This window comes from Mustela putorius, unplaced genomic scaffold (assembly GCF_011764305.1).
Source record: "Mustela putorius furo isolate JIRA1106 unplaced genomic scaffold, ASM1176430v1.1 tig00003845_pilon_pilon_pilon, whole genome shotgun sequence".
NCBI lineage: Eukaryota > Metazoa > Chordata > Mammalia > Carnivora > Mustelidae > Mustela > Mustela putorius.
In genome coordinates, this window is record NW_025421998.1 from 62,845,009 (window position 1) to 62,866,651 (window position 21,643).

General features: G+C 36.0%; 1 protein-coding gene across 4 annotated transcripts in view; it reads right to left on the bottom strand.

Annotated features, from left to right (window-relative positions):
• The window catches only part of NT5C3A (5'-nucleotidase, cytosolic IIIA), a 51,094-nt gene that overhangs the window by 10,199 nt on the left and 19,252 nt on the right, over positions 1-21,643 (bottom strand). Inside the window, exons 1-2 of one of the 4 annotated variants that reach the window (XM_004762624.3) lie at positions 9,403-9,516; positions 4,785-4,839 (exon numbers count right to left, since the gene is read on the bottom strand). The exons of 1 other annotated variant lie outside the window; for it this stretch is intronic. In XM_004762624.3, the coding sequence (XP_004762681.1) occupies positions 4,785-4,820 (36 nt within the window). In that variant the 5' untranslated portion in view covers positions 4,821-4,839; positions 9,403-9,516. Of the gene's footprint in view, positions 1-4,784; positions 4,840-9,402; positions 9,517-21,643 lie in introns of those variants that run through there. 2 more of the 4 variants (XM_045062863.1, XM_045062864.1) reach the window with 2 other exon arrangements.

A 21,643-nucleotide genomic window follows, 5' to 3' on the forward strand; every position in this document is an offset into this window, starting at 1 on the left:
CCATATTTAAATAGCACAGGATAACCTGCCATGCAACTAACTTTCATACAGTGATTCTTTTAACTTAACTGGACTTTAGAGGTGTCAACAGAATAATGGTTACCTAAATATTTATTTTACAATGATGTTTCAATAGATGAGAAAAGTAAATAGGCAATTATTCCTAAATTCCTTTTCTTCATTCATTAATCCATTAATTCACATAAATATTTACCTGTATTTTACTTTGTGTCAGATGCTACATGCAAGAGATATGATGATTAACAGTACTTACACTGTTTTCCTGTTGAGTTTTAGAAACCATTGCTGTTTTGGAGTATCATTTCTGTAACTCCCTTACAAATACTTAACTAGTAAGTCCATCTCCTAACAACTAAATTCTGGTCCTACCTCTGCCTTAACAGGCAGATGCATAGTAATCAGCATATGTTTGACTTAATAACTAACCCATTACTGAAAGCAAATGTATATCACTAACTATATTTTCACCAAGAAAATCAAAAATGTTTAATTTTAATGTTTAACATTAAAAATGTTTAATTTTCTTGGTGAAAATATAGTTAGTGATGTTCATACTGACAAAGATGTCCTGCCTCATGCGAATGACATCCTACGATACATTTAATTAAAAACAAACAAACAAACAAACAAAAAACCCCAACACCTGTATTTAAATAGGATAGGATAGGGATGCCTGGGTGGCTCAGTGGGTTAAAGCCTCTGCCTTCAGCTCAGGCCATGATCTCGGGGTCCTGGGATTGAGCCCCACATTGGGCTCTCTGCTCAGCAGGGAGCCTCCTTCCCCTATCCCTCTCTCTGCCTGCCTCTCTGCCTACTTGGGATCTGTGTCTGTCAAATTAAAAAAAAAAAATCTAAATAGGATAGGATAAAATCTTTCAGATAATGAATAGGAAACTAGTACCAAAGCCACTTCAAAGTAGGTTGGTTTCTGCTAAATTAACAACTATTAGATTGGATTATAGTATCACTAGGGCCTGAAAGACAACCAGAGGCTGGAGCAGTGATATCCCTGCTTCTGCACAACAGCCCTTCATTTTCAGATAAATAAGCAGTGAATACCCAAATAGCACCAGGATGAAATTACACTGACGAGAACAGATGAAGAGCAGCAGAGAATACAATAGGAAAGAGGACCCAGGTATAAGAAATTTAAAAATGATAATCATATCTGTTTTGAATTATATGGAAATATACTGTCCCCCCCTTCCACAATACACAGACAATTCACCAAAGCATATTATAAATATTTCTCAGGAAACTGAGATATTGGGCATTTTACTCAAATATTTTACAATGCAACCTAAGAAATACATTTTTTCAATACTACATGAATTATGTCAAAGAATGTCAGAATACTACAATATTAAGAAGTATACTGTAGGAATACAAATTCATCACACATCACACACTTTGGTTACCTCCTCAAATCCCTTCTTCGGTAATTCTTCTTGGACAAAACCACACCTGTTTGGGAACACTTAAAATAACAATGCTTCAAGTCTGAAGGGCAAGTTATTTTGAACTGTCTGAAAACTTTTCAACTTGATTATGATGTAATTTTATGGTTAAAAAAAAAAATAAGGGGCTAAAAATGTCTGCCACTTGCAAACAAAAGAAAACAAATTCATTTTATAAGGCACAATGTAAAATGCTGAAGGAGCAAAGCTTTCCTGACAAGAATCAGGGCATTTTGGTTGACTGGAGCCAAATCTGACTTAATGCTAAAGATGACTAACAAAAACCTAAAGTACATGTGTTCTGGCTGTAAAATGCATTTGTACAGATAAAATGAACTCCTAATCATTAGTTTACTTCCATAATCAAAAAGCAATGATTTCTGAAGAAGTTCATTTCAAAGTTATACAGTTTCATTCACAACTCTACAGCAATATTTGATTACTTGATATTATCTTGCAGATACATTGTGATAAAATAGAGTACCTGCCTGGCATAGTTACAAAATTGTCCTAATGATGATTTACCTGTATTTCTCTGAAAATGGCCCACACAAAAATTAGTTTACATGACTTAAGGATCTTTGTCTGAAGTTCTCAGGGAAAATATTTTTTTGTTTTGTTTTGTTTTCCAATGTTCATATTTGGTAGAAGCAAAAGACTTCATTACTGCGTTGGTACAGAGGAGTGGGCACTACAACTTTATAAAAAGTATAGATTTTGGGGTGCCTGGATAGCTCAGTGGTTTAAAGCCTCTGCCTTCAGCTGAGATCATGATCCCAGGGTCCTGGGATTGAGCCCCGCAGTGAGCTCTCCGCTCATTGGGGAGCCTGCTTCCCTCTCTCTCTCTGCCTGCCTCTCTGCCTACTTGTGATCTCTCTCTCTGTCAAATAAATAAATAAAAATCTTAAAAAAAAAAGTATAGATCCAAAACCCCCTATTCACACTGGTATAGCCACTCACATACATGGACAGTTTATTTGGAAGACCATACATTACTAAAGTGTAGCGATAGTCAATCCTCCCTGCCTATCACATTTTTGGTCCATTTCCACATTAAGGGAGTGTAGGCCAAATTCATGCATTCAGCACATAGTCATTAAATGTAAGGTAGCTCAGTAAGAGATACAAAAGTTTTAGTAAGATAAACATCTTAAACTCAAGGCACATGTTCTCTAACATGGATTGTAATACAGGAGCCCAAATAAGTAAAACATAGCTCAGACATTCAGATAAAATATAAGAGGACTATAAGAGACTTGTGATTATCTCTGCTGGGGCCAAAAGAGGAAAAGCCAACTGAGGTAGGCTCTCAAAGAGTAGCAGGATTTGTTTATGCTGAGATCATGAGCCAAAGTGCAGGGTCTAATGGAGGAAAAAGATAAACAGCTCTGTCTGGAACGCTACTTTATGTGGTGGAGAGAGAGAGAGAGTTGTGTGTGTAAAGTATGGGAAGAGATTTGGACCCAGATCATGAGAAGTTAAGAACAACATCCTAAGGAGCTGCCAACTCCTTACCTAGTTAAGGAGATACAACTTGAAAGATGTATCAACATTTTTAGAAAAGCAAACCCCAAGGTAAAAATTATGCAACGTAATGCAATGATAGTTTAAAAAAAAAATACACACACAACGCACACACACACATCCCCACACCATTTTTGGCTGGTTTTCCTTCTCAGTCTTTGTGGGTTGACTACAGTGCTACTTACTTCCAAAGAAGACACCCTAGAGAGTTCTGGGACACAGGTAACAACAATTTATATGGTAGGACATTCCAACATCACTTGTCTTCATTTTGGTTAAAAAAAAAACAACTCAAGCTGAAAAAAGTTAATAGATTGACTGAATTTTACATATCAGAGACAAGTTGCAATGCTAATCATGCAATGGAAGCAAAGGTCATGCCGATGTATTAGGCTGAACCAAATGAAACTACCAATGTTGGACTATTCAACATACAAAAGCACAGCAATTTCATATGTTCCATCCTAATAGCAGTAACATTACACGACAGCAGCTTAATCAGCACTTTGAGGCAGGCTTCACCTCCTGTCACATGCTGGATGAGGACAACTAAGCTGAACAAGAGGTTTATTAATTGTGACACAAAGCTGTTTGCATGCTAAGTCATGTTCTGGTTTATAGACTCAAATGAAAAGAAAACTAGGAAGAAAGGAAGAAAATAAGACAAGAGAAAAGGAAGAATGACAATAAAACAACAGAAAGAGAAGATTTAAGGTGATCATGGGGGGAGCTATCCTCTTTAAGAGAAGGAGAGATTGTGATTTTTTTTTAGGATTTTCCCACTGTGAATATGGAAAACAGAGACAATTTTTTCCTCACATACAAACGCTACTTACATAGTTAAAACACTCACTAACATAGGAAATCAACATTTACTGAGTGCTTACTATGTGCTATTAGGCACTTAATATAATTTTTCATTAAATTATGAATAAGAAGATTTCACTTATAAGATGAATAGGGTCTGAAATCCAATATATCCTATGGTAACTGTAGTTTATAACACTCTATTGTGTAACTGAAATTTGCTGAGAGAGTAGAACTTAAATGTTCTCCACCCCCCCCCCCCCCCCATCCCCTCCCACCACCAAAGAAAGGGTAAATATGTGAGGTGATGGATATGTTAACTAGATGGGGAAGGTGATTCACAATGTATATCAAATCTCAAATCATCGCATTGTACACTTTAAATATCTCACAATTTTGTCAACTGTATCTCAAGAAAGCTGGGAAAAATATGAATAAAACAAGAGTTTGGTGGTTTCATGCAATTTCTTAAAGGTGAAATTATTACCCTCATTCAAGGGTATCACAGCTCTTATGGACTAAATTAACATCTGAAGCAAGTTCTGACTCCAAGGTCTATGTTTTTCCATCCTCATTCTAATGTCTATAATGCAATGAGCTCTACTGTTATACAAGTTTTTTATTTCTTTAATTTAAACATTTGTCATTTTAATTTGGAAGCTTAAAACATCTCATGCTGTATAATTTAAGTGTGTTATTGCTGAGCAAGGAAAATTTTGCACTAAAAGGAATGGAATAACCATTTTATATGCTGAGAAAGACTCCAATATACATTATATTTCATGCAAAAAATTTTTCTAAGGTAAGCTAAAGTCCAATTCAACAAATATTTGAGGTTCTATTATGTATCAAACACTGTGAAGAAAGACCTGCATAAAGTTACAGTCCCATAATTGATGATCTGGTTAGAGACAGAGGTAAAAGTGGTGAAGATTCACCATTGATAAATGGAACTGGAAATACTCAAATACCCACCATTTTCACATGTACAGCAGAATCTTGATTAGGCATTTCTTGGTTATCCAATCTTCTGGATTTCCCCAGGTGATGTCACAGTAAAAGAGAGAGAAAAAAAGTACACGTGACATACATATATTTCAGGCTGTTCTTGTAGGTTAATGACATAGTAAGGTGGTACTTTTGGTTTGACTTAAATACCAAGTTACTGACCGCACCTTTTCCTCTTTCCTAAGAAGCTCAGCAGAGATTTTTCTCTATCTTACAAAGGCTGGGGTTAAAAATTTTGTATGAAAAACTTGCAGCTCCCCTATAAGAACTTACATAGTGTTAATAAGATTTGAATAGTTAAAGTTTATATTTTCAAGAAAATGCTTTATTACAAGAATATTTTATCAACATTTTCTCTCTATATAAGGATGAAGTTTGTGGGAATATTATGCATTACTATTACTGAATCAATGAAGGAAGATATGAATTGAACATAAGGAGAAATGTAATATACAAAAGTCAAGTTTATTCTTCAATTTTCTCAGATTAAACTCTAATTTTGTGACATGAGGCAACTACTATATCTGAGTTAGTGTTTGGCCCAGAATAAGTATGTGATAGTGTTAACTAAATGATAATTTTACAGGTTTGGGTAGAATTTATACATAACAATTTGTTAAACTAAAAGAAGTAGTTTTTATAATCTCTCTCTCTTTTTAAGATTTTATTTACTTATTTGACAGAGAGAGAGAGATCACAAGTAGGCAGAGAGACAGGCAGAGAGAGAGGGGAAGCATGCTCCCTGCTCAGCAGAGCCCAATGCGGGGCTCGATCCCAGGACCTTGAGATCATGACCTGAGCCAAAGGCAGAGGTTTAACCCACTGGGCAACCCAGGCGCCCCTATAATATCTTAATAACATAAAATACCTCTTATCATTATTCTTTTTTTTTCAAGTTTTTCATTATCAATCTTAGCGAAAATTACTTTTGTTCCTCAGAGACTTTACTTTTACTTTACACTAGGTAAGTAAAAATTTTTAACAAAAGCAGTACTTTAAAAGGGCAAATTTATCAAAAGGGGAAAAAATCTGACTTTTTCTTAAAAGTTGGACATTACAGGGGCAATTAAGTTGATTAAGCAACTGACCTTTGGTTTCAACTCAGGTTGGGATCTAGGATTGTGAGATCAAACCCCTCAATGGGCTCTGTGCTCGGTGTGGAGTCTGCTTAAGACTCTTCCTGTTTTCTCCCTCTCTAAAATAAATAATCTTTAAAAAAGTTAGACATTGTATCTGTGCTCTTTATAATTAAAATGTATTGTAGCAGATACATAAAATTTTCTCAATTCTAAGATTCATTCCTCCCCCCTTCCATTTTTAAATACATAAAATTTGGAAGTGTCTTATGAAGCAGTATTCTCCCTCCCTTTTCAGAAAAGCCATTAGTAAGTAATGGTCTTATACCTGATGGCATCTTCCAGCCGAGTAGACATTTCCAAATAGTAAAATGCCACCAATTTTTCACATCCAAAAAATAATACAGTATTTGCAGAAGTATCTATTTATCTTTCTTTATACTCTATAACTCATAAATGTTTTGATCACTACTCCCTAAATGTAACTGTAATGGTAGTTTGGGGGTTAGTAATCTTTAGATGATTATAGTCAAACTGAAGTAACCCTTCCTTTCTGTCAGTCCTTGATCTAAACAAAGGAGATGCCACAGAAGTTGCCTGTTAAATCTCTTTCTTCGTTTATAGAAAACAAAGCATACAATATGCTTATGGTTTTCCTTTGATGTTTAATATCTGAACAGGGGTCTATATTTTTCGGAAAGCACAATTTTAAATAAAACCATTTTATTAGCTTGAAAAAGAGGAAGGAGAATGTGGAATAGTACTGTAGAGTTTACAAAGCATTTGAAAAGCCCAAAGAAACACAGAATTCAAGCAGTGCAGAATACATTTTAATATCTAGGAATCTCAGATCCTTTTGTCACATAGAGCCAGGCAGCCCAATTCCTATCCCCCCACCACTAAGTTTGGCTCATTTATGTTTAGTAAGGAAAGATAAGAGGGGGAAAAAAAAAACAGTGTCAGGAAGTAAAAAAGTAATTGTCTTTCTCATGGTTGGTCTCTACACATTTTATTTAAACAAAAGACAAAAACAAAGAGTCTTCAGAAATTTGATCATTTTAGGACATTATTTTTGATAGGTAAACCTACTAGTTCATGGATACTATACAAATTTCAACTGAAGGTCCTTCATTCTTTCCAGTCCTCACTGGCAATCTGACCAGAATGTATCCTTGTTCAGAGATAATACCACATAAAGTGATACTGTGTCCTAATGTAAAAAATCACCCCATTGTCTCTATTATTACAAAAGTGTCAAGAGTAAAGCATAAATGTCAGCGTTCTGGCACTATTCTAAAGAAGGCACTGAAAATTAGGGCAGGGTATTTTTAAACCAATCAGCTTGTAAACCTATACTTGGTATATAATGTTCTGGCTCACTTCACCAGCAGTCATCTGCTGCAGATGCTTCAAGAGAAGAGCTGTTGGAAAAACACATCAAGTGTAGAAGACACGTTCAAAAATAGAAAATACTAGCCTGGAAGTATGAACCCTCTTCATAGGAAGTTTTGAAGTTTTAAAGTCTTTTGAATTTTAAATGTTGTCTGGAAAGTATGGAAATTGGAAAATAATTACTCTGTGTGCTTTCACTATGAGGTTAAGGTCTCTGCTCTAATGGTGTTCATTACACAGAATATATAGGACAAAGCTAAAGACTGAAGCAAGAGGTAAGAACTTCTCTGGAATAGCACAAACTTGATAACTGAAAAGTTTTCGTGATTGTGGTTATTTCCTTCTAAGATCATTAACCTTACCTTGAAAAGGTAGTGACAAATCAATGACTGAAAATTTCTATGTCTACATGATTACTTGCCTTTATATAAGTTTTAAAGTATCTGAATGCAAACTGAATATTTTTAAAGGCCCACTTGACTCTGTATTATGGGAAAGTGAAAAAATCGAATTAATCAATATCATTGGCTTAAAAAGTTGTGATTCTGTTTCAATTATACTTGCCGAAACATTTACACAACATAACAATAAACTCATGAAATTTTGAACGGTAAACTGTATACTACTTACATAGGAAAAGGCAAGTATTACTATAATATGGACAGGGTAATAGTAACAGTGGTAAACTTCCGAACAAATCCATTTTTGCTGCACTTTTCCAGCAACCTGTATTGCTTTTCCTAAACTTACTTAGGTTTTTAATAATGGCACTTTCTTAGGGTGATTGGCACAAGAAAAATAAGTTTGTTATTTTGGTAGCATTGTACAACAGTTTCTTGGAGCATTTAAATAATTCTTCCCAATTAGATTTTTAAGGCAGCAGTGGAAAAAATATACAAACTGGAAAGTGAAACTTTCTCGATACAGACATGAAACAAAAATGAAACTGAATATTCTTAGGTCTTTCCTGAGCCTGTTGGGGAAAAGAGAAAAACTGAGGTGTGAAGGGAAGAGAGGAAAAATAGAGGAAAAAAAGAGAGGAAAAATAGACTTCAAAGGCTAGTGTTTTAAAAATTGGCAATTTATATCAATTTTCTCAAATAGTAAACCTTGGCTTTTCAGTAACAATTTTATGAATACTTAAGAAAATACATAATTTCAGAGCTTGGAATTTATTCATAAATAATCCCCACCCCCATGACCCTAACATTGCATTTTTCAAGCTGAGTAAACCAAGGCACATGGAAATTGAGTAATTTATACTGATTACCCTCAGTGCACTCTGAGTTCTGTCCTTGAATCTGTCCTAGAACAAGAGCATAGGTGGGAAGCAATATCCAGAGATGCAGGGGCTTGGATATAGACTGCCAATAAAAACCAAGTAAACCGCTTTAAGAAATGGTCTGCTGCATTAACTAATTCTCCTGACTAAAACACACACACATACACAAAAAGAAAACAAATACCAAAACTATAAAAAAATAAGGCAAATTCAATTATTTAAAACTAAGTTAGCCACAACGTTCTAAGGTTTTATAGCAATATATGCTTGAACCTTAATTTTCAAAATACAATTTGTTATAAATCTTAGAGACTGTAATCCAGCTTTTATCGATTCATAAAACATTACCAGTATAATCTTATTTCATAAGATCTTAGATAAAATAAGTACAAAATAAAAGTTCATTATCTTTATACTAGGCATAATATATGGTTCCTAGACCTAGGGACACAAAGCATGTGATAATCAGCAAAACTAAGTCACAGAGCAACTAAATGAACAACAAAATTGGATCATACAGTGCTTTTCTTTTTCCTTTGAAAAGAGATTTCTAAGGATACTTTGCTTTTTCTTAACATTTACATGTGAAACAAGAAGCTCTTGAAATTAGATGCTTTAAATTGTAATTTAGAAGACCCAAGACACTGCAAAGTTTTACATAGTTCTATCTTTGTAAACTGTAAAGTTTTACATTATACTGCTTTCCTCTATTTTTATTTCCTTAATCTGTATTTTTAAATACCTATAATTTCAACAAGATCCTGAACCAAAAAGAGTCAAACAAAGTAATTAACCCAGAGAAACTTATTTGTTTACATGAACTGTACACACTTACCCTGAAGGTAACCGGACAAGCTACGCCAGTGAAAGAAAATTCTTCCTGTCTGAGAAGTACTAATATAGTACAAGGTGCAAATGAGGGCGGTTCCAAAAGCCTTGGCTAAGCTCTATGCAAAAATGGTCTTGTGACGCATTACTACACAGTGCTTTATTGTGCTCCGGGTGACACTTGCTAGCTCTGAGCTAGTTACCAGCCAGTCTACAGAAAATGATCAACTGAGATAATGTGACAGTTCAGAGAAGGTAAAACTATTAGAGCTGGCAACTTGCGCTGGGAAGAAAAACAGAACCTCCATATTAACACTTAAAAATACTCCCTCATCCTGTTTTTTGGCTGTCAGTGTACTTGTGGTACGTGCATTTTTCTGTATGAATATTATATTTCAATAAAAAGTAAAAAAAAAAAAAAAAGTAGGTCGTGGTTGCTAGGGGCTGGGGGAGAGAATAGGGAGCCACTGCTCAATGGGTACAAAGTTTCAATTTGGAAAATAAAGAGTTCTGGAGATGGATGGTGGTGACCATTGCCCAATGTCAGTGTACTCAAGTCCACAAACCATACACTTAAAAGTAGTTAAAATGGCAAATTTTATGTTGTGTGTATTTTATCACAATTTTAAAAAGATTACCTCATTTAAGACACATGAGAAAAGACATGATGCATGTAAGTGTGGTAACTAGAATGTTCAGAACCTTTACTGCAGAGCACTGGGATTTAAGTGATTTGTATGTTTTTCTTCATATCGCCTACACTTTTGCTAAAAAGACCTGAAACAAACAATGAAAACTACTTTTTAAGGTTAAAAATTTGAAAAAAAGAGGCTCCTGGGTGGCTCAGAGGGTTGGGCCTCTGCCTTCCACTTGGGTCATGATCTCAGGGTCCTGGGATCCAGCCCCACATCGGGCTCTCCGCTCAGCAGGAGTCTGCTTCCCCTTCTCCCTCTGCCTGCTTGTGATCTCTTGCTCTCTCTGTGTCAAATAAATAAGTAAAATCCTTAAAAAAATTTTTTTTAAAAAGTCAATTTTCTGTTGTTGCAAATAAAAACAGTCAAACTGTTATGAAGAAAAATATTTTTAACTTTTAAAGAGAACCAGTCTGCTTTTAACCCGAGTAGCAGGATTGCAATATGCTAATACCATATGTCAGGGCCTGATAGATAAGTTATGCTATGGGCCCTCTGGGAAGCTTTATCATTAGGAACATGAGGAAGCTACACTTTCGTAAATAAACTTTTATATCTGCCTTCTCTCTGCTATGCTCAAGAGAAATCAAACCCACACAGCATTTCAGTAATCAAACTTTGTGAAGTAGTATGCTCTATTAAAAACAATGCAAAAGATTTTTAATGATTCTTTAAAAGGCCACTAACAAACTACCCAAATTTGGTATCTACCAAAGGTTAAAAATTTGGCACTATCTTATTTTAATAAAATGGAAGATTCACAACAAAACATTCTTTTATGAGGAAAATCTCTTATACTCTACTATAGGAGGCTCAAGGTCCACCAGGTGATCCTTTTTGAAAATACTCTTGTATTATGTATAAATATGATGACTTAACTGTCCTGTAATATATTAATATAGGTAGCAATGATAAGAATTTTAAAGATATCACTTAGAAAGATGACTCAAGGTAAGTCATTCTCAAGAACAACAAAGGAGGGGTGCCTGAGTGGCTCAGTGGGTTGAGCCTCTGCCTTCGGCTCAGGTCATGATCTCAGGGTCCTAGATCGAGCCCTGCATTGGGCTCTCTCCTCAGCGGGGAGCCTGCTTCTCCCCCTCTCTCTGCCTGCCTCTCTGCTTACTTGTGATTTCTCTCTCCATCAAATAAATAAATGAAATCTTAAAAAAAAAAAAAAAAAAAAAAAGAACAACAAAGGATGCTGGAGTAAGAGTTCTTACTATTAAAAGCTTCAGGAGTGCCTGGGTGGCTCAGTGGGTTAAAGCCTCTGCCTTCTGCTCCGGTTATAATCCCGGGGTCCTAGAATAGAGCCCTGCATCAGGCTCTCTCTCAGCTCTCCTTGCATCATCTCTCTCAGCCTGGAGGCTTCTTCCCTACACCCCACCTGCCTCTCTGCCTACTAGTGATCTCTGTCAAATAAATAAATAAACTCTTTAAAAAAAAAAAGCTTCAGAAATATACATTCCCCTTGACACACCAATTTTATGTCCTAAGGACTTTAACCTAAGGAAATAAGGCAGTACATAAAGATTTAGTAGCAAAGATATATACTATAGACTTCTATAGACTTTTTTTTTTTTAAGTAGGCTCCACGACCAGAGTGGAGCCAACACAGAGCTTGAACTCATGACCCCGATATCAAGACCTGAGCTGAGATCAAGAGTGGGATGCTCAACAACCAAGCCACCGAGGCACCCCATAGACTTGTTTTATAATACTGGGAAACAGTAATCAACCTAAATGCCCAATATCTAAATGTCCATTAACATAAGAGAGGTGAATACATTGTGGTATACACACAAAATGTAAGATTATACAGTTCCCCAAAATGATTATTATATATAGCTAAAATTTATTGTATGTTTACTATGTGTTAGGTACTTCTAACACTTGACATACTTCGTCTCATATAATACTCCTAATCCTAGAAGGTATGTGATATTATCATCCTCATTTCAGGTGAAGAAATTAAGGCAGTAGCTGAGAAGTGGCAGAAATGGATTCAAACTCAGGTCTGACTTTAGAATCCATGTCTGTATATCAATGGACACCAAGGCTCTGTGAGATCGAGATTTACAGATATACTCAGAAGTACATGATCTACAATTGAGTGAAAAAGTTATGAGAATATCTACAGCAAGAGTCCAATTTTAGGGCAAAAGTCTTTATATAAGCATAGGAAAGTCTAAAATAGAATATATAAGACAGTATTAGATGGGAGTAAGGGGTGATTTTTATTTTCTGAGGTTTATAAAATACGTTCCTTGGGAAACAAAAAATGGCTTATTACAAATGTTACAGTAGTAGCATCACCCACGTCCATAATCAGAAAAAAAAAAAAAGTAAAACAACTGCAGCTAGTCAACATCATGAGTGGATTACATGAAACAGTATTTCTACAGTGGAGAAAGAACAAGGAATCCAGCCAATTGGTTCTCAAACAAAACAAAAAATACAGCATGAAAAGAAAGATGACTAGTATGTTATCAAGGGGGTAGAGGATGTCTTTGGCTCTGCTAGCGTTCTGCTCTGCTAGCCTAAGGAGAGAAGAAAGGAAATAGCGGAGCATTGCTCCCCGCCTACAGGGAACTTTTCCCATATGATCCATTCTACCCAGTGTGCAGAAGCGCTTGGGGAGGGATGGGATGCCTGGGGGGCTGTCCCTCCCGGAGGGACTAACATTTTTCCAGCACTTTCCTACCCTGTCAGAATCCCAGAAGCATGCAATGGCCTTTTATATACTATGGGACCAACAGCGCGCTGCCCTAAGATAGCTCACTTTATTTTTTATTTTTATTTTTTAAGACTTTATTTATTTATTTTAGAAAGAGAGAGTGCAGGAGCGGGAGTAGGGTGAGAGGGAGAAGAAGCAGCAGCCTCTTTGATTGAGGGGCTCGATCCCAGAACCCTGAGATCATGACCTGAGCTGAAGGCAGCCGATTAACCCACTGAGCCATCCAGGTGCCCCAAGATGGCTCACGTTAGCATAAAAATTATTTTGAGTTAAAAGTAAGCAAGACCCAGCACATTTAGGAAAAGCTCCTTACCCCCACCCTCTACAACTGCCTAAAAAGAATTTAGATAAATGACCTGCTCCAGGAAGAGAGCTAGCGCCATAGATAACTGCATTGTGCTATGAATTAGGTATAGTCCATGGAGAAAAACCTAGCAAGCCCTCTTTGATTTCATCCTACCATTTCCAAGTGACCTAACAATATTTGTTTACCAAACATTTACTCTTTTTCATTCTTTCTGAGGACTGCATTCCCAGACCCCTACACCATCTTCTCCTTAGTGCAGAATGACATAGACCTTATTTTGCCTGATGGTCTTTGGAATTTGTGGATTCTCCATATGTATGCTATTAAGTGTGATTTTTCTCCTGTAAATTTGTCTCCTGTCAATTTGATTCTTATTCTAGCTAGAAGGACCCTGAGGGGACAGGATATTCTTATTTCCTGACAATACGTTTTATTTATTCAGTAAAGCCTTAAGAGAAAGATAATACTTCTCCCCTTATTACTGGTAAGAAACCTAAGGTCTGGAGAAGTTACTACTTGTGTGACTTTTTTCTTATATATCATGCTGTTTCTAGGCAATAATACACACATTACTTACATGGGAGGGCTAGAAATGTCTGTGAATAAGAATAATGTTTTGAAACTGTGCCAAGAAAAAAAGAACAAGGACACAAATATAAGCAAAGTACTGAGTAAAAGAAAATGAATTTTGTTTCAAATAGCTCTAAGATAATGTTTTTTGTTTTGTTTTTGAAAGGGAATATAAAGGATTTAGAAGTAAGAATTTGTCAAGGGAGGCTCTGTTAGCAGCACAATGATCTGTTATCTCTGGACTCAATGACTGGCCCCTGTTGCCTTGGAGTTTCTTTACTTTTGGTCATAGAAGCAGAAAGCACCCGTAAAGCTCTGAAAGGAAACGCTACACCTACAACTGACACACCCAAGAGCAGAAAAGTTCTCATACAGGAATCAAATCTTTGGAAGATTTTTCTCTCCTTATAACATCGTTATAACAGGCTGTCTTTACCAATGGAGAAAGAGATATCTCTTGTACTTCTGAGGAACGAGTTACAACGTTTTAGATACTGTCAATTATTCAATCAACTTGAAAAGCTAAAAATGATCACTTCATATTTTGCATGAAAAAGTTTCTCAAAATTCCGAAATAATGAAAACAACAAAAAGCCCATAGAAAATAAAATCTGTTAGTTTAAACCTTAGTAACTTATTAATTGGTTCATTTAATCAGAGGCAAGGGAAGTAAAGGGAATAAAAATATTACATTAACGGGGCACCCGGGTGACTCAGTGGGTTAAAGCCTCTGCCTTTGGCTCAGGTCATGATACCAGGGTTCTGGGATGGAGCCCTACATCAGGCTCTCTGCTCGGCAGGGAGACTGCTTCCCTTCCTCTCTCTCTGCCTGCATCTCTGCCTAGTTGTGATCTCTGTCTGTGAAATAAATGAATAAAATCTTTTAAAAAAATATTACATTAACTAATAGTTGTATATGAAAGAAATCACTTCATAATTCTATATAAAACCTATACTAAAGATAGTTTATTTCTCAATTATCCAACCTCAGACTTAACTACTAGCTAAGCTTACTACAATCCAATTATTACTTGGCTATGGAATGTATTTTTCAATCCGAACCTGACTTACACCCTAGGAAATTATTCCAAACAAAACAATAAAATCATATAAGGAAACTATTCAGTAGGAGGTGAGATGCAATACTTTATAAGGACTCTTGCAAAACTTGTTCCTGCTAATTGTTGTAATTGCTGTATGACATATATAGGAAGATTTTTTTAAACACGCCAAAACATCCATCGAGGCAACTGACTTCTCTTAAAACTTCTCTAAAGAAGGCAACAGTCAACTAACTTTGGCACTATGACTGTTCAAAACAGAACTGAACAGATGCTACTAAAGTTTATATGAGTATGATTTTATTTTTATTGTTTTTTCAATTTAAATTCAATTAGCAAACATAGGGTACATCATTAGTTTCAGATACAGAGTTCAATAAATGAATTCTTCAGTTGCATATAATACCCAGTGCTCATCACATCATGGGCCCTCCTTAATGCCCATCACCTAGTTACCCCTATCCCCCCAACCCACCTCCCCTCCAGCAACCCTCATTTTATTTCCTACAGTTATATGAATATGATTTTAAATGTTTAAGGAGCAAAAACAGAGATGGAACAATGAATTATTACATTTTGGAGAAATGAATAGGAAGTAAAGATTTTCAATAAGTCTCTTATCACTTAAAATCATTCCAAAAACTTATCTTATTAAGTGACTGTTAGTGAAGCTGACTGCTGCATTTATGAATTTGTATACACGTATGCAAACTGAGGAGAAACTATGGTTCCAATCTCAATGCATTTCTTCAAAACTCTGCAACAATCTTGGATTGAGTAACTTATTTTTCAGAAACTCAAATGAGGATACAAACATAGTTTATATCTTTTTAACTTAAAAAGTAAAAATTCTGGGGGTGCCTGTGTGGCTCAGTCATTTGGCGTCTGCCTTTGGCTCAGGTCATGATCCCAGGGTCCTGGGACTGAGTCCCCTATGAGGCTCCCTGCTTGGTGGGAAGCCTGCTTCTCCCTCTCCCTCTTCCCTTGTTTCTGTTCCCTCTCTCGCTGTCTCTCTCTCTCTCTCTGTGTCAAATAAATAAATAAATAAAATATTTTTTTTTTTTAAAAAGTAATAAATTCTGTAGTTTAAACTCTTTTAGAAGAAATGACATTTATGTTGTAAAAGGTAGGTCAAGTTCAAGAAACTTGTATGTAAGACAACATCATAAATGAAGGGAGTCTTTCCTAGCTCTCCTCTCAAATGCAGTATGTTCTAATATTTCAAGATGCTTACACTGAAATTGTTTCCATTTTATTATATCTGGATCTCTGTGTCTGAAATGGAATAAGAAAAACTTTGTTTTAATTTTGGACTCCTTTCATATCATACAGTTGTCATTCTGTCTGTTAAAAAGAAACAGCATTGTTTAGGATTGTTATACTGGTATGGGTCACATTAAAAATGGCAAAAATGATTATGCTACTTAGCTTTTATTATTGGTGTATTATATCCAGTACCTCTAGATGGAGAGTACAAAGACTTAGCTTACTATCCTCTTTTTTCTATGCGGGATAAACTCATTTTAAAAATAGTAAGGTAAATGAAGCACCTGGGTGGCTCTGTCGGTTAAGTGTCTGTCGGCTCAGGTCATGATCCCAGGGTCCTGGGATAGAGCCTCACATGGGCACCCTGCTCTGCAGGGAGCCTGCGTCTCCCTCCCTCTCCTTCTGCCTCTCCTCCCTGCTCGTGCTCTCTCTCTCTCTCTCTCTGTCTTTCTTTTTCTAATAATTAACTAAAATCTTTTATTTATTTATTTATTTATTTGTCAGAGAGAGAGAGCGAGCGAGAGCGAGCACAGGCAGACAGAGTGGAAGGCAGAGTCAGAGGGAGAAGCAGGCTCCCTGCGGAGCAAGGAGCCCGATGTGGGACTCGATCCCAGGACGCTGGGATCATTACCTGAGCCGAAGGCAACTGCTTAACCAACTGAGCCACCCAGGCGTCCCAAAATCTTTAAAAAAAAATAGTAAGGTAAGAAAATGATGAAGTAAATTTGGAAAGAGATTCAAGTTCATGAACGAATAACCTGTAGCAAAGAATCAGGTGAAACTACATGGAGGGTAAGTGCTAACTTGAGTTTTAAAAGTATGTAAATAGAAGAAACCACAAAATATAGTCCTTTTGAAACACCCTTCAATATTAATAAACTCAGTATGTTAAGCCAAAGTACTTAATTTAACCTATGCAAAGTCTTGGTAACATATATTCTGCCCAATGAGGGAATGTGTGCTCATCAGAATAGAACTTACAAAAATAGGTTTATCAGAGAATGGACTTCAAAGTGCTTTTTATGGTCAGGTGTCATGCTGGTGAACTCTATCACACTTTTAAAGAACAGATGGCCCCATGCTAGATAAACTCTTTAACAGTATATACAAAAAGGTTAAGCTATCCAATTCCATTTATGAAACTAGCTAGTATAAAATCCTGAAACAAAGCCTGGCAAAAAATAGTACAAAAAGAAACATAACCTAAGTTCACTTATGAATACAGATATAAAAGTCCTAAGTAATGAACCAATAACAAACTAAATTCAATAGTATAGATAATCACTGAACATGGGTGAATCAAATATATTATAAAACTCAATTAACAGTCACCACAGAGGAATTTTCTTCTATTTTCTTCTTCATGCTCTTTGGTATTTTCTAAATTTTCTGTAATAAATCTATTATCATACCCAGAAGGAAACAAATAATATTTTTAAAAGGTTACATGTCCCCAAGATATAAGAAAACAAAAGTGTATATAATGTTACTATATCTTTTGACAAAATGCACATGGCATATGTTAAGTCATGTTTATGACTTGAAATGAAAATTATGAAATGAAATGATTATTATGAATATGAAATGAAAATTATGACTTGAAAATGAAAATTATCTACTGAGGCAAAATTCTACCTTACTGTGTTTTCTGGAGTAGCCTTCCTCATTCTTTTTTTGGGAGGATAAACTAATGAGTAAGCAACACAAACGAAACAATACGCTATATTCTCTTCCTACTCTGGATACCAAATGAAGTCATAATGTGTAAATGAGGAGTCATATACAAATTAAGCTCTGTAAAACATTATAAAGTATTAGTCCATGGTTTAAAGAAGCCATTTAGATTTAGGTGGGTGGGGAAAGGGGCTAATAAGATAAAGGGGATTAAAAAGTACAAACTTCCAGTTATAAAATAAAATCATGGAGATGAAAGGTAGAGCACAGGGAATATGGTCAATCAGACTGTAGTAACTTTGTATGGTGACCAGTGATGACTAAACTTTCAAGGCCAGTAACTGCAGAATTGCTGAATCACTATGTTGCACACCTAAAGCTCATGTAACATCGTAGTCAGCTATACTTCAATAAAAAGAAGCAGCAGCAGCAAGACCAGCCATGTAAAGATCTGAAAGGAGGGTCATACACAGACTACTCAAAAATGAAAGTGAAAACAAAAAAACAAACCTGGAAAAATATATTTCTAAGATACTTCCTTTTTTTTTTTTAGATTTTTATTTATTTATTTATTTATTTTTTATTTGACAGAGAGGGGGGGGGGGCAAAAGATCACAAGTAGGCAGAGAGGCAGACAGAGAGGAGGGAAGCAGGCTCCTTGCTGAACAGGGATCCCGATGCGGGGCTCCATCCCAAGACCCTGAGATCATGACCCGAGCCAAAGGTGGAGGCTTAACCCGCTGAGCCACCAGAAGCCCCTTTAACATATTTCTACAGTTAAAAACACTTTATAAAAGTCCTTGCAAATCAAGAAAAAAACTTAAGACAATTCAGAAAAGGAAATAAATGGCCAATTATTTTTAAAGGTTAAATTTCAAAAGTAACAGATACTCTTAAAAAAACCTATCATTTGGCAAAAATAAGGGGAAAAATGACACCTATTGCCAGGAAAACAGGGAGCAAGGTACTTGTATTCCACTACTAGTGGAAAGGTAAATTGGTAAAACCTTTTCAGAAGGTAACCTGGAAGCACATTCAAAGGCTTTAGACTTGCACATGACCTTTGACTCAGCATTCCACTTAAACAGTCTTAGACTTGCACAGATGCAACACAAATGTTTACTGACCCATATTTATCATAATGAAAAATGGTGAACAATCTAAATGTTCAACAATGAGGAACTCTGCCTTCAGTTCAGGTCATGATCTCAGGGTCCTGGAATGGAGCCCTGCCTCAGCTCTGCTCAGCAGGGAGCCTGCTTCTCCCCCTGCTCCTCCCACCCTTGTGTGCGCGCTGGCGCTCGCGCACACGCTCTCTCTCTCTCTCTCTTGCTCTCTCATAAATAAATAAAAATCTTTTTTTAAAAAAAGTGAGTAAACGGGGCGCCTGGGTGGCTCAGTGGATTAAGCCGCTGCCTTCGGCTCAGGTCATGATCTCAGTGTCCTGGGATCGAGTCCCGCATCGGGGTCTCTGCTCAGCAGGGAGCCTGTTTCCCACTCTGTCTCTGCCTGCCTCTCTGCCTGCTTGTCATCTCTCTCTGTCAAATAAAATAAATAAAATCTATAAAAAATAAAAAATAAAATAAAAAAAATAAAAAAAGTGAGTAATCTTATTAAAAACAATGTTACAGAGTGATCTCATCCTGGGAAAAATGATACTTAATAGTTATATGCATAGAAAAATAATGGAGTACACTTACTAAAATATGTTTTTTTTAAGGTGGTGAAAATTGCAGATTACTTCTTTTTGTTTATCTAGATTTAGTAATTTTTATATCAGCATGTATTGTATTAGAAACAAAAAACAATCAAGGGAAAAACGAAACTTAAAATAGGTAAATAAAAAGGAAGAAATTATTTTCCTAAAAGTTGTATTGTAATACAGGTAGTCCTTAACTATTAAAACTTCCCTAAAACTGAGTCACATGACATCCACATGCATGAGCCCCATGAATAAATTTTTAAAAAATCTATACTGAATCATATGATCTGTGCTTGCTTTAAGTGTATTAGAAGGGATTCAAAATGAATTGAATGCATGTAGAAACTTCATCCTTTACAAAAAACCATGTTTCCCATACGATCTCAGCAAAATTAAATTTCAGTAACTGAAAATGATATAACTATATATGCCAAGCTTTTACGTATGGTACTCAGGCCAATTTAACCATCTACAAATTATGAGAGCGGCAGGCAGGGATTAGGCCCCAGAGTGCTAGGTACTCAGGTTAAAAACCATTACTCAGGGACACCCGGGTGGCTCAGTGGGTTAAGCCGCTGCCTTCGGCTCAGGTCATGATCTCAGGGTCCTGGGATCGAGTCCCGCATCGGGCTCTCTGCTTGGCAGGGAGCCTGCTTCCCTCTCTCTCTCTCTCTGCCTGCCTTTCCAACTACTTGTGATTTCTCTCTGTCAAATAAATAAATAAAATCTTAAAAAAAAAAACAACAAACCATTACTCAGGGGCACTGGGGTGGCTTCAACTGGGATTATGATCTCAGGGTCCGGGGATGGAGCCCCATGTTGGACTCTGTGCTCAGCGGGGAGTCTGCTTTTCCCTCTCCCTCTGCTCATATTCTCACTTTCTCATATAAAGAAATAAAATTTTTTTAAAAAAGATAAAACTGTTGCTCAACATTTGAGATACTAGATATCTCTCCATTCCCAATCTTTTTAACTTTAAGGATGTATGATGCTCTAACTAGACATTCTTCTTTTATCTCCAAACCTGAGAGCACAAAGAAAATATTGTTTAGAGACAACTGTTAAATCATTACTTAATCTGAATCTCTTATAAGAGAACATCATGTCTAAAAGAAAGCATGGAGGTTCCTCAAAGGGTTGAAAATAAAACTAACCTATGACCCAGCAATTGCACTGTTGCGTATTTACCTCAAAGATGCAAATGTAGTGATCCAAAGGGGCACCTGCATCCCAATGTTCATAGCAGCAACATCCACAATAGCCAAACTATGGAAAGAGCCCAGATATCCACCAACAGATGAATGGATATAGAAGATGTGGTATTTGAAAAAAAAAAAAAGAAAAGAAAAGAAGATGTGGTATATATATACAATGGAATACTACTCAGCCATCAAAAAATATTGCCATTTGCAACAATGTGGATGGAACTAGAGGGTTATATGCTAAGCGAAATAAGTCAATCAGAGAAAGACAATTATCATGATCTTGCTGACATGTGGAATTTAAGAAACAAAACAGAGGATCACAGGAGAATAGAGGAAAAAATAAAACAAGATGAAATCAGAGAGGATGACAAACAATATGAGACTCTAAAGTGGCGGGGGTGAGGGATGGGGTAACTGGGTGATAGGCATAAAGGAGGGCACGTGATTGAGCACTTGGTATTATGTAAGACTGATGAATCACTGACCTCTACCTCAGAAGCTAATAATACATTATATCTTAACTGAATTTAGTAAAAATAACTAAATTTTTTAAAATAAAAGAAAGTTGGGAAAAGAATAGCTTTGTTTCAAGAAAGGAGAAGAAAAGAGAATTAATATTTACTGAATAAATACTATGTGGTAAACAATTTGAAACTGTATGGTATCATCTATTTTTTAATCTTAATAACCCACATAGATACTTAGAACATACTACTGGAATTCTCCTAAAGTATAATTATTTAAAAGAGTAAGCTAAATAAAAAATATAAACACTAAGAATATTCCTAATATAACACCCTGAAAGAAAGAAGGGGGCAGAAGACTTTTTTAGGTGAATCCTCTCCGGTCCAGAGAACTGGAAACTGAGACTTAGAAATTGTCCAAGGTTAAACCATTGGAATATGGCAGGGCTGCATCAGAACCAAGGATTTACCAACTACAAAACTCTCAAACATTATATATTGTATAACTTCATTTCCTTACAAGATACTTTAGAGTTCAAATAATCAATTATATAATTTATTAAAGGAGTTATC